A 13,614-nucleotide genomic window follows, 5' to 3' on the forward strand; every position below is an offset into this window, starting at 1 on the left:
TCATGTTAAAACATGCAGCAAATGCAGCCTATATAGATTTATTTGTTCATTTTTAGCCGGTGCGGCTCAAAAGTCTGGAAAATACGGTACAAACCCAAATCCGAAGATTATTTCCTACCTGTTCGAGAGTTGATGGTGAAGAAGTTCTGAGGATTCCCGCTGATGATTCTGTAACTGAGCCTGTCGGTGGCGGAGGGCAGGGTGGCGTCGGGATCCTGCGCTTGGATCTGGATTATTGAGACGTCGCGTGGGGAATTCTCCGCGATGGAAGTTTGGTACAGGGGCTCGGAGGTCAGCGGCGCGTTGTCGTTCACATCTTCAACTTGGATGAACACCTCGATTGTGGCAAACTGGGGAACCACGCCGTGATCGCTGGCATACACCGTTAGCCAATAGGAGTCCTTGGTCTCGCGGTCCAACATGTCCGTTGTGTAGATGATACCTGGTGGAGGAGGACCAAGAAAATATGGATTTACTTGTAAGGAACACTAAAATAACACATCCTAGATCTGAGTGAATGAAATATATCTGTTTAACACTTTGCTCTTTACATAGTTGCACGTGCTGACATTAAAATCACACCGAAATAATCAATGGAAATCAAATGTATGAACCCATGGAGGTCTGGATTTGGATTTTACTCAAAATAAAAGAGGAAAAACACACGACAACTTGGATGTAATGACCATAAAACAAGTTAAAATGATGAAGTGTTGCTTCCTAAGTGGACAGTTTGATTTCACACAAGTGTAACTGACTTGGAGTTACATTGTGTTGTCTATAGTATAGTATTTTCTTTTCATGCAATACATGTTTAATATACATTTCACTCAAATCTCAGTATCACTAAACATGGTCCGATATAAACACTTGCATATCAGATCAGTTCATTGGATTTACATACTAACTCGAATCCAGTATAAAAATGTTAATATCCGTAGTTCTTACATGGGTTACAAGGAAACAAATATTATACCCATCATTTATTTGGCATTAATAAATAATAAATTATAATAAATATTAATATTTATTAATAATTAATTGATACATAATAAGATAAAATTAAAAATAAATAAATAAATAATAAAACATAAGGTGACCGAGTAGATTCATTTTTTTTTTTTTTTTGTCAAATTGTGAAGAAGAAAAAACAAATAAAGTAAAATATTCTAATTGGAAAAAAAAAAAAAAAAAACTTATATATTGATGTTTTGTTTTTTTATTTGCTAATCTCTACATTTTTTTCTGGTTAATGATTTGGATATTATTTCATATGACAAACAAATGAGGTGATGGCTAAAAGTCAGCTAACTTGCCATTTTACAAAACAAACAAACAAACAAACAAAAACTGATATTGTAATTAGTTACGTCAAAAATATTTATTTTGTTATTTCAGGAAGTTAAGTAAATGATAATGCAGGAAAACTATGTCCGCATTATTTGCACTGCAAAATATTCATTATTGGACTTTGTGTCACAAGTATAAAGGTTAGAGGCAGAAATAAGCAAATAAATCGAATGCAGCCCATTATTGTTTCTGATGCTCCATAAACTGCTGGGATTTTGTATTTCAGCCAAATGGAAAGGTAGCGACGTCACAACAAAACACTACAAAATCTAAAACTCTCACCCATGAAATCCCAGTTACTCTTCACCTGCAAAAACTGTCTCTGCACCCGAAGGCCGATCCAATCATGAGCCACCAGAGAGTCCCGGTGACTCACATCATTTACACTTCGCAATCTGCTTCAAGACAAACAACCCGGAGAAAAATTCGGTGACGCATCCCTCCAGAGGAGAACGCCACTCCGCTTTAAAAAGAAGAATAATTGCGCCTCGACCTCGGCGTTCCGGCCCCTCCTTCGCTTCTGTGGATTCTGGCACTTCCCTCCGTCAAACCTCTGTCTGTCAGAGTCACTCATCTTCAAGGCAGCGCTGGTGATCAGCGCAGCCCTGAAGGATGTGCAGTCACTCACACACTCCCGACACACTCCGTGTTCTCCGCTCGTGGCCTGGAGAACACGGGGTTCGACGAGTCGGACGAGAAGTCACGGGCAGGATCCGTCACGGGGGGGGTTAATCGATAAGTTACAAATAAAGGTTTATTATAAATGTTGGTTTGTACAGTCCGATCACGTCATCAAAATTCAGCGAGTAAATTCCTGTTATGGATAAACGCGTTGGAACTTTAATGATTTACTTAAATAAAAAGCCTTCTTTTTTTTGATTTCTTTTTTATTTTAATTTAAAGGAAATATTTCTAGATAACCTGAACGTGAAATCCAGTCATCCGAGTGTTCATGTAGTTAATAATAGCATCGTTATTATTTTTTGGCGGTTTTGTTTTGTTGATTTGTAAGAATCATATCTTCTCGTTAAACATAAAAAAAAGAAGAAAAATTGAGGACAAAAATGTGTACGTTCATCCAGTTTTGACCGAGAATGTTTTTACTTGCAACCGCAAAACAGCAACACAGCGTCAAAACAATTGTTTTTTTCTTTTTTTTTTTTTTTTGTTTTTACACTGGCAGGGTTTGACTGTTATTGTGCATAATAACTGTGGCTAGTTTTGAAATACATGGATGATAAAAAACAAATGGAGGAGAAATCCTGAGTGACTCAGCATTTTTTAGCCTCCAGAAAAAAAAAAAAAAAAAAAAATGCTGTTCATTGAATCGAGAGACGAGGTTCCCTCAATTTGTAACACTTAGTCCTGTAATTATTTAAATTTAAAATTTAAATGTAGCAAAAACAACACCCTTTACTGAGTCACAATTACACGCTCTCAATACCATCTTAAAAAAATGATGTTTACCTGTAATTTTGCAGACTTTGAGAGTCATTTTTTCCGTGAGGGGGGATTTTGAGATAACTTTATTACGCATGAATCACGGCAGTACAACTGAATCTCCATTTTAGAGCTAAAAAGGGGCATTTTATTCAAGCGTGGGTTAAACAGAGTGGGTCTTAATACGGATCCTTGCGGTTTACCGGCTTGAAAATTAGGAACAGCTGCTGGAGAGCTTCAGACAAAAGCACACAAAGTTATATTTTAGTAATGACTCCAAAAGCATCGTGGCAGACAAGCATCATAGAAAAAGCTAAATGTGGATTATTTGGAAATGAAACGGGAGTTGATCTTTTTTTTTTTTATAATAAACAGCCAGAGGATGAAACTACCTTATTTAAAACATAAATGATTAGACGTCTGTTCTCTTAACATGAATTTAAGGGCTTAATGATCCATGAAACAGATGGTGCAAAAAAAAAAACAAAAAAAAAAACAAAAAAAAAAAAAAACAATGAAGCACGGTTGAGTTCATCCCCAGCAGATCTACAGCTCGAGAAGGTTTGTTGAATTCGATATGATACATGCTAACGTTGGACAAACTGACACGCAGTAGAACAAATTAAAACATGTCAGTGATAGAACTAGTTAGTAGGTAGTCAGCGCTTTAGCTGATTCCAACTAGAACCAGAAAAGTGTGCTGTCATTGTTCCTCATTGCTTATTTATCCGGGAACTTTCACAAATTGGTTCTTATTTCTCGCTATCAGGACTATAAACGGGTCCAAACACGAGGTCTGTCAAAGTTCACGGATGGATATTTTAATGGGCCACAAATGTTCATCACATGTAGGAACGTTTTACCGCGGATAAAGATGTTCACCAGGAATGCTCGTATTTCATGCACCCTGCACGCGTTAAACAAAAAAAGGGCAGAAAATGTTGAGAGGAATCCGGGGGTTTGAACTCGCCGGCCTGCCGTCATGAAAATACGACGCCAGGACCTTCGGAGGGTTGGTGAAAATTTGATTGAATGGCTGGATTATTGACATATTACCCATTTAATGTTATTGACAAAGCAGAAAAAAAATAACTGTTCTATATTGTCTTTACAGGCATATAACTTTCTTTGCGGTCTTGAGAAAAAAAAAAAAAAAAAGAAAAAAAAAAATGGTGCACAGCTGGAGGTCTCCATTTGTCGTGTGTTTTCCGAGGGTTGAATTACAACGAATTATTTCAGCACATGTTTGAAACCACAATGTCTGCCATCACTCAGTGCAATGAACTCTAAACAGGCCACCCCGTGTTAATAAAGCACTTTATTCCTTTAGTCTAAACACAGACGGGGTTAGTAAACACTCAGGCTGACCGCAGGCATACTCAGTGAAGCACGGTGCGTGCACGTGTGTGTGTGTGTGTGTGAGCGTGCATGAGCATGCTTGTGTGTATGTCTGTAATCGAAACTACATACTAAATGCTCGTTGCGTGATCCAATCCTATAATGTTTGTAGAAACTTTCATAAAACCTTTTCATTGTCATCTGTAAGTAAAAGTAAATCCAACATGAGTGTGTGTGTGTGTGTGTGTGTGTTTGACTTACAGCCCTGTGTTCTTTATCAGTAATATCTAGGTGATGCATTTTCTGAGTGATTTATTATTTCTTCAGAAGGAACTCGAGCTCATGTGAAATCCTCCCTCAGTTTTCTGATCAGCACAGAGGCCTGATGCCAAAAACACACACACACACACACACACACACACACACGGGGGATCGTTGGCATGCAAGTGTAAGGCTCTTAGGCACTCCATTTGCTCTCCTGCCTTGGTAGAAAAGCTCATAAGATATTTAAGCAACTGGCTACAGGTTCCTGTTGGATCCTGAGTGATGCACGCTGGAGAGCAGCAGTTTTACCACCTGCCATAAAAAAAACATGTGTGTTATAAATGCAGTGTTTGCTTTGCAAAGAGTCACACACTGATTTAAATTATTGGAGAGAAATCTGAAGAATCTGCTTACTGAGGTGTCATTATTTTGATTTTTTTTTAATAAATGTTACTGGTTGTAAAGCAGGGCTTGTTTTGCGTGTAAATAAACAATATATATGAGGACGATGTTGGTGCTGATATATGATGATACAAATATAAACACAATCGTGAAAACGTGCAAAGAGATTAATTTTCCGACGTTCATTTGTTCGTTATTTAGCGCTTATCCTGCCGTAGGTGGCGCTGCCTACATGAGATGTGAACCACGAACCACTAGGCCGCCCTTTACCCAACATATTAAAATATTAAAATCAATATAACTTTATTGTCTCATTATTGATTTTCTTTATGCTACTTATACATTGCAAGTCTCCATGATTTGCAGGCAATCAATTGACTTCATGCACATTCTTTAACAAAATAATGAAAAAGGTGATTCAAAAAAAGGCCAAAATACCAATTTTCCAAAATGGGTTAATCTAATTCTTGAAATAAAAAAAAAGTTTTCCAGAATTTATAACTAACCCCGCTAACTTTTAATACTTATTTGATAATCGGCCAGTCAGGACTTTGGTAGTCTCCGGCCCAAGGAGCCGTGCTTAATCTTAAAATTGTGGATAAACTTTTCCTTCTTTAGCGTGTGTGTGTGTGTGTGTGTGTTTTAGACTTTTTAGCGAGACCGCACAGAGAGCATCACTGTCTGAGTACTTTGGGACGGCGAGATGTTCAAGGTTAATTGTAATTAATTCAGCATTACCCTGTGCAGTGTTTTCCCCGCCTTGCCATCCATTCATCTTCTGCCCTCTTCCAGGCCCTCGACTGCACTTAAATAAATACCAGTTCACCTCACAAGAACATGACTTTTAATAGACTGAACTCCAGCCGACAAGCCTGCTCTGCCATTAGGTGTATGGAATTAACTGCAAATATTACAGGCCAGCCGGAGACCAAACACACACTCCGCTCGCTTCTTCACTGACGACAAACACGCCGCCATACGTTTCTGTCCCTGATCTAGAAGGTGTCAATTAATTGAAGGAAAGAGAAAAAAAAAATAAAAAAAAAAAATAGATGGACAGACTTACTGGGTTATAATTTTCTATCAAGAATAGAAAATAGAAAAAAAATAATAAAATCTGTATCAAATTTTAGTGCTAGTTGTGAAACAAAAGAAAAACCGCAATGTAAAAATGGGCATAAACTGATAGAATTGCAAAAGGTGAACAAGGTACATATCATAATATTAATATACTTATATATATAAATTAATTGACATATATAAATTGATCAATGATTAATTAATTATTAATCAATAAATTGTTAATTAATTAATATATATTAATACATTTATATTAATTTATTTAAATGACAAGGTGACCATTCTCCAAAGATGTACCAAACCAGGATATGTGCGTGATGCTCAACATTACAGGACTGTTTTAGAAAATTAGAATATTGTAATAAAGTTCTTTATCTTCTGTAATGCAATTAAAAAAAAACAAAAAAAGTTTTCATGATATTCTAATATTTCCAGGTAGTATTTTTGAGTTTTCTTAAGATGTAAGCCATAATCAGCAATATTAAAATAATAAAAGGCTTGCAATATTTCAAATGATTTGTTATGAATCCAGAATGTATGACATTTTTGTTTGTGTAATTGCATTACAGAAGATAAAGAACTTTATCACAATTTCTAATTTTCGGAGACAGTCCTGTAATATACATGTAAAACTGACCCAACAAACAGTAGTTAAATCTTGTGGCAGGTGGAGTTTTTTCTCTTGAAAATGTCTCACTTTACATCTGAGACGCTTCTTAAGTTTGGGAAAAAAATGTAAAAAAATCAAGTACAGCAAGAACTGACAATAATTCACACTGACATGTGGAACAAAATATAAAACATGTCTATTCGCCGGCTCTTAAACAAGTTGTTTCCCCCATTATCAGCTACCCGATAAAACATTATATTTACAAGGACTTACATCTCAGCATGAATAGCAGGACAATAATCCTGAAATCTATTGGTTACGATCAATATTTTGCAGAGATGACTTTCGGCCAGAACATCTCGCCGCCTCCGTGCAGGGATACAATGTAGACGATGACATCATTTGTTTGCACTTGTTTCCATTCATTATTGATGGCGAGTCACGAAAAGCACGAGCTGGAAATCTGCACCGTTAGGTTGCGAGATCCTGTTTTCTGCACGGAAACTAACCTGAATAATAGAAGAAAATCCAAAAACTCGAAAAAACCCTCCCCTTGTCTGTATATTGCTTTATTATTAAACCCTCACATGGATTCAGCTTATTGTTTAACATCCACATTAACATTAATATAAGAAATTTCGGTGTCATATTGTTATTAATGGTTTTCGTAAAAAAGAGAATAAATGAGTTGCGAATGGTACGTTTTGTAAATAAAATAATCTTCGGATTAAAACCGACGTGCTGATGTGTCGCCTCTGGAAATAATGTTTCCCTTTTTAAATTCAGGGCTTCGTCCAGCATCCTTCTCTTCCCAATAAACATCAGGCTAGTTTGACACGTCTAATTTCAAATGTGCTGCCGCTACTATAAATCTTGAGGCGCTAACCTGAAGAAATGAGGTGTGAACTAGCATATCTTAATATAAAATCAAAATGGATATTAGCAGGAAAGGATCCTCAAACTATTATTGCTGATAGAAGTCATTTTTAAAATGAGACTGATAAGAAGTTGCGATAAAACCCTGAAGGAGCAACCGTCCTCGGGGCCAGGAATATCTGGGAAAGTGTGTTTTACGATGCCAGACAAAGTGAGTCTCAGCTTTAATTGGGAATTAGCCGAAGATTAATTAAGGAAGTGATTAACATTTGTTCTAATCCATTGGAGGACCTTCGTAATTTACTGTCTTATTGCTTTTCTGCAGGTCTGCAGAAGCTTGAGGCAAATTAAACCCAATGATACACTTGCGGCATACGGACACTGATGTGTGTGTGTGTGTGTGTGTGTGTGTGTGTGTTTATGCACTTCTTTGCTATGACTGACTCTTGAGACAAAGCAAGATGATCCAAAGATGATGAAGGAAATCAAATGTTATTTAATAACGAGTAGAAAGGAGCCATTAGAATGTGATGGTTCGCGATTTCGAAAGTTTTTTTGATAATCGTGCACGTGCAATTCAAGGAATATTTAATACCTTTATTCTCGCCGCCCTTTAAATTGTAAAATATATTCACACTAACTGGTTTTGGATACAGCTGCGGAAAAATGCTTCATTTAAATACAATTTTTTTTGGTCAATTTGCAGAATCTTTGCTTTCCTTGTGAAATCCACCTCATTTGTTTTGATACACATTTTACTCTAAATTTGCAGCAGAAAATAGCAAAGTCACATAGAAATCATTCGGAAATGATGATGATAAAAAAGCAACCGCTGCTTTTTTCAGCTGTTACATGAAACATAGGAAGCTAACGGTTTGTAGCGCGTCACGAGTCTGTGAGCTCGAGCCGCTTGACGGAGCTGCTGGTGTGTTTTATTCATTATTTTCCTCTCCTCCTCATGACTCAGATATGTCAAAAATCCCATTTAGGATTTTCATTCTTGGTTTAGTGGATTAGCTGGTAACAATACCAAAAAAAAAAAAAAAAAAAAAAAAAAAAATTCTGGGCAGCGATGTGGATAAAATGAGGTTCGTGAGCTTAAGATGCAAAACACCACTTTGGTATTTAAGGAAAATGCAGTCGAATAAAACTGCTTGTTCTGGGCTTTCCAATGCAAATTGATCACAAACAGAATTTATGTATTTTACCACTTCATTCATAGCTCAGTAACAATATAAATAACCCTGTTCGGAAAAGTAACAACAGGGAATATCATTATGAGAGGACGTCAAACAAAACTATTTTTGTCATTGTTTAATTTTGTTTGTATTTTGTGTTTATTTCCATATTAAGCCATTTCCATTATTATTATTTATATTATTATTATTATTTATATTATTATTTCCATTATTTCCATATTAAAAAAGAAAATAAATATGAATATAAATTTATATAGAAAGGCAGAAGGCTGAAAATGAGTCAATACATAAATTAATAAATGAATGAATAAATTGTGAAGATCAGCTAAAAAAAAAAAAAAAGGAAAGAAGTAGGCTTTCTTTGAAATTAGTAAATCAATTAAAATCCATGTTTTTTTTTTCTGATTTGCTGGCTTTTTAAGGGAATGAAAAGCTTCTCCACAAATCTGTATTCAGCATTTATTTATATTCGGTTTTAAATAAACAGCAGAGTTGAAAGATGTCCAGGTCTTTGAGAAAAAAATAAAAATAAAAAAATCACTTTGGACCATGAACCAAAAGAAGGAGCTTTTTCCAAGGTCAAAGGTCACGATAACCTCTTTCAAACTATTTCTTTTCTTCTCTTCAGTGACACGCTTCATATTTAATTCTGTATTCCGACCCCTGAATATGATCTCTCTCTATCCTGGTTGACCCGTCGGCGTAGCCTCCTGGCCACCATTAGCCCAGCTAGTCATCCATCCCAGCTCTCACTTTTAATAACCTTCTCCCACAGAGAACCTGGAAATCCTTTCACGCTGCTCAGCGCCAGACTTTGTTTGCCGAAAACTACCGAGTCCTGACCTCATGTTAGCGAGAAGCCCTTCGTCGGGTCCAAAGAAAAGACCGAAAAGACCGAAAAGACCGAAAAGATCGATCAGCTGAAAACAAATGAATTGCGAAACGGCTAAAATAAATACATAAATACGTGATTGAATGACTTAACAAATCAAATATTGGGTATATTTCTCCAAACTTTGTTGGGAAAAAAAGTCATTTGATACAAAATTGGTCTTCTCTAGCTATGTAAGAATAAGAATAAGAACAACTTTATTCATCCCAAAGGAAATTGTTGTGCCAGAGTTTCAAGTGAAAAAATAACAATTATATGAATAATAGTAGAAAATTGTCTAAATAGTAAAAAAAAAAAAAAAAAGGGAGGGGGATAAGAAATATAAATAAAACAATAAAGTGTCTAAGTAACAAGTCAAGGCTATAAAGTGTCTTAAGGTCTTAGAATAAGAATAAGAATAACAATAAGTATAAGTATAAGAATAAGAATAACTTTATTTATCCTGAAGGAAATTGGAGTGCCAGAGTTACAAGAAAAATATAACAATAATAAATAATAGTAGAAAATTGTAGAAATTGTAGAAGAAAACAGTAGAATAAATAAACTCTAAAGTGTCTTAAGAAACAAGTGAAAGATATGGAGTGCATGAATAGGAAAAAATATTGTACATGTAGTTGTTATAAAATGTTGCACAGTTTTGAACATCTATACAGATAAATTATTACAATTTACAGTAAGTGGGTGAGATTTGTTTTTTTTCTTTTCTTTTTTAGGGTTTTAAGATTTTAAGATTTTTAGGGAGAGGAATTAAAAAGTCTGATAGCCTCAGGTAGGAAAGACCTCCTGTGGCGTCCAGCGGAGCTCCTCGCGCTATCATTCTTTGTAGCGGAGAAACAGAGCCACAAAAAAGGAAACTACTCTGCAACTTCGACGTGATTTGCACTGGATTGCTGTACATTCACCTTTTCACGTGCACGTTTACGCCGCCGTGCAAGATGCCCGGAATATTCGGCGTCCTTCCCACGGACACTTGGGTATGCAGACAGGAGGAGCCGGCGAGTTAAGTTATTTTTGAACGACGAAACGTGATAATATTTACATTTATTTGACACGGGAAATACTTGACATATTTAAAGCATGTTGACATGTTTTTTTTTTTTTTTTTTTTTAATGCCGCAACCTGATACGGCGACTGTTTTTAGCAATATGTGACACCTTTTCAGATATATTATTCTGCATGTATTATTTTGATTTTGGTTTGTCAGACAAAAAAAAAAAAAAAAAAAGAAAAGAAAGCAGGTCAGCAAATCTTTACCCTTTAATATCTAACCCGACCCCCCCGTTTCCCCCCCTTCCACATTTAATTCCCCCGGCACTAAACACTCTCTGGGAGGAGCTGAGGGAATAGAAAGGTCACCAGATGAAGGAATGAAGGTCGGTTATAAAGAAAGAGTGAAATGATAAAGTCTGAACTTCAGACAAAACTGCCGCTGTCTGAGTTCCTCACTTCATGTCGTGATAAATCTGACCTTTCACAAAAACACTCTGTGTCTGCGATTGGAGAATCTAATTTGAGATTTTTTTTTTTTTTTTTTTTTTTTTTTTGCTGTGGGCTGAAAAAAGAAAAGAAAAGAAAATAATATATAAAATGAAAAAAAAAAAAAAGTGGATTCCTCAACAGTAAGGCTTGTCTTTAAATCGATTTTAGACCTGCTTAAACTTTAGAAAATTACATTTATTGGACTGTCTCAGAATATTGTGATGAAGTTCCTTATCTTCTGTAATGCAGTTAAAAAAATAAAAATGACTTTTTAAGTACATGACTTAAGATGTCAGCCAGAATCAGCAATATTAAAATAATAAAAGGCTTGCAATATTTCAGTTGATTTGTAATGAATCCAGAATGTTTTTGTTTTTGTAATTGCATTACAGAAGATAAAGAACTTTATCACAATATTCTAATTTTCTGAGACAGTCCTGTATGTCATTTAAGTTTGCCTGAAAATATAGTTTTGAGTTTACAAAGATTTGAGAACAAACAAGAAAAGAACGTCGAACACGCAATGACATCATAGTTCCACGATATTTGATACGCGATGATTTATCACTCGATTTAGTCAAACAGATGAAAAGCAGAATACCAAGATTTTACCGGCCTGAACACACATGTTCTGGGTTGAGGGTCGCGTTTCATTTTTCGCGTTTCAACACCTGACTGCCCAAAGATATCTGTTCACTATTTGTGCTGCATGAGCTCACTTTTTTGGAAAAAAAAAAAAAAAAGCATGCGTGGATTTCTTTCAAAAAGAAGGAGCGCCAGTGGAGAGTGTCATTCTGGCCTGCGATTGTTAAAATATCCGTTTGGTCATTTGTCAAACATTTCTTTGTATTTTTAGGTCCTTTTTTTTTTTTTTTTTAGGACCGTGTTTCACTTTTTCATTTCACCTTTTTTGCTGCCTTTGAAAAACCCCTTTCTGGAAGCAAGAGTTTGTTTGTTTGTTTGGGAGGGTGAAGGACAAACTGGGAGCACTCTTTATTTTATATTTATATCTATATTTTTTGTATATTTATTTATATACATATATATATATATATTATATTTCAATATTTCTTATCATATTTATTTATTATTTATTCATTTATAGTGTCATTATAGTTATTCATTTATTCATTATAGTTTAGTTCTGGTTGTGTATTTTTATTTGCCTTATACCTTATGCTTTATGTTTTCATACATTTCTTAGCTCATGCTCTTAACTTTTAGACTTTTTTTTAAATTATGCTTTATACCTTAATATTTTTTTTTTTAGTTCATGCTCTTTACTTTTAGACTTTTTGTAGATTATGCTTTATACTTTTATACTTTTTTTAATGTATGCTTTATCCCTTTTTTAAATTATGCTTCATACTTTTAGACTACTTTTAGATTATACTTTTATCCTTTTTTTTCGCTCATGCTTTATACTTTTTTTTAAATTGTGCTTTGTACTTTTATAATTCATTTAGATTATGCTTCATTCTTTTATACTTTTTTTAGATTATGCTTCATACTTTTATGCTTTATTTGATTATACTTCATACTTTTAGATTTTTTTTTAGATATGCTTTAAACTTTTATACTTTTTTTAGCTCATGCTTTATACTTTTTTTTTAAATTGTGCTTTATACTTTTATTCTTTTTTAGATTATGCTTCACACTTTTATGCTTTATTTGATTATGCTTCTTACTTTTAGATTTTTTTTTAGATTATGCTTTATACTTTTGTACTATTTTTTTTAAATTATGCTTAATACCTTTATGATTTTTTTAGATTACGCTTCATACTTTTAGGCTTTTTTTTATTATTCTTAATACTTCTATACTTTTTTTTTTTTAGATTGTGCTTTATACGTTTTTTATACTTTTTTTTTACATCCTGCTTCACACTTTTACACTTCAGACTGTAATTTTTTAATTTATTAGTCTTTTTTTTTTTTTTTCTCTAACGTGTATTTTTATCTTTCGCTTAGTTTGTCCATGATCTTGTCTTGAAGCATTAAAAGTCCATCTCACCTCATGTATCGGTAAATAAACAAAATGCGCAATATGTTTCCAAAAAATAAAAACAAATAAAACTTTTGACCGCGGAGGTAAAAGGTCAGCGGGTCGGCCATGTCAGATTGCGAAGGAGCCGTCGGTGAGAAATGAGAATCAGAAGCTGCTATCAGATCCCCGTTAAGCTGCTGCAAAGGGGTTTAATGAGTCCTCAGCTAGTCCTTCAGCTCTGAGCAGGGATTAGCACCGCCGAGCCCACAGGTAAAACCTTCAATTAGCCGACCGCTGTTACCGCGATAACCCGGCAGGCTGGCAGGAAACGTGAGGACGAGGACGTCGGCAGGTGAGAGGAGGGAAAGGTCGGACATGAATTAGTGAAGACCCCGACCGCCCGTGCTTCTCGGCTAAACTGCATCGCGTCTTCGGAAGGCAGAAGAAGAGAAATTCTGCAGTCTCTTCCTGGTCGGGTGTGTTATATTGTTGCATTGAGTGCAAGCATGTAGAAGAAAATTTAAAATTTTCAATGTAAAATATAGGATCACTTTGTCATTTTAACATTGATTTTATCTTGATTTAATGGAGAATTTGACATTCTTTTCGGGTCGTCTTACAATAACCCAATGATTTTACATGCTAACATTGTTTAAGCTGATATTGTCTCTTTAGACTTTGTCCAAAAGTCACAATA

At 35.0% G+C, this 13,614-nt stretch overlaps 1 protein-coding gene across 1 annotated transcript in view; it reads right to left on the reverse strand.

Annotated features, from left to right (window-relative positions):
• fat3a (FAT atypical cadherin 3a) overlaps positions 1 to 13,614 on the reverse strand; it is a 206,365-nt gene that overhangs the window by 92,420 nt on the left and 100,331 nt on the right. Inside the window, exon 4 of the mRNA XM_086141306.1 lies at positions 119 to 442. Within this exon, the coding sequence (XP_085997432.1) occupies positions 119 to 442 (324 nt within the window). The remainder of the gene's footprint in view (positions 1 to 118; positions 443 to 13,614) is intronic.

This window comes from Fistularia commersonii, chromosome 3 (genome assembly GCF_037954325.1).
Source record: "Fistularia commersonii isolate RoL2024-O1a breed Wild chromosome 3, RoL_Fcom_v1.0, whole genome shotgun sequence".
Classification (NCBI taxonomy): domain Eukaryota; kingdom Metazoa; phylum Chordata; class Actinopteri; order Syngnathiformes; family Fistulariidae; genus Fistularia; species Fistularia commersonii.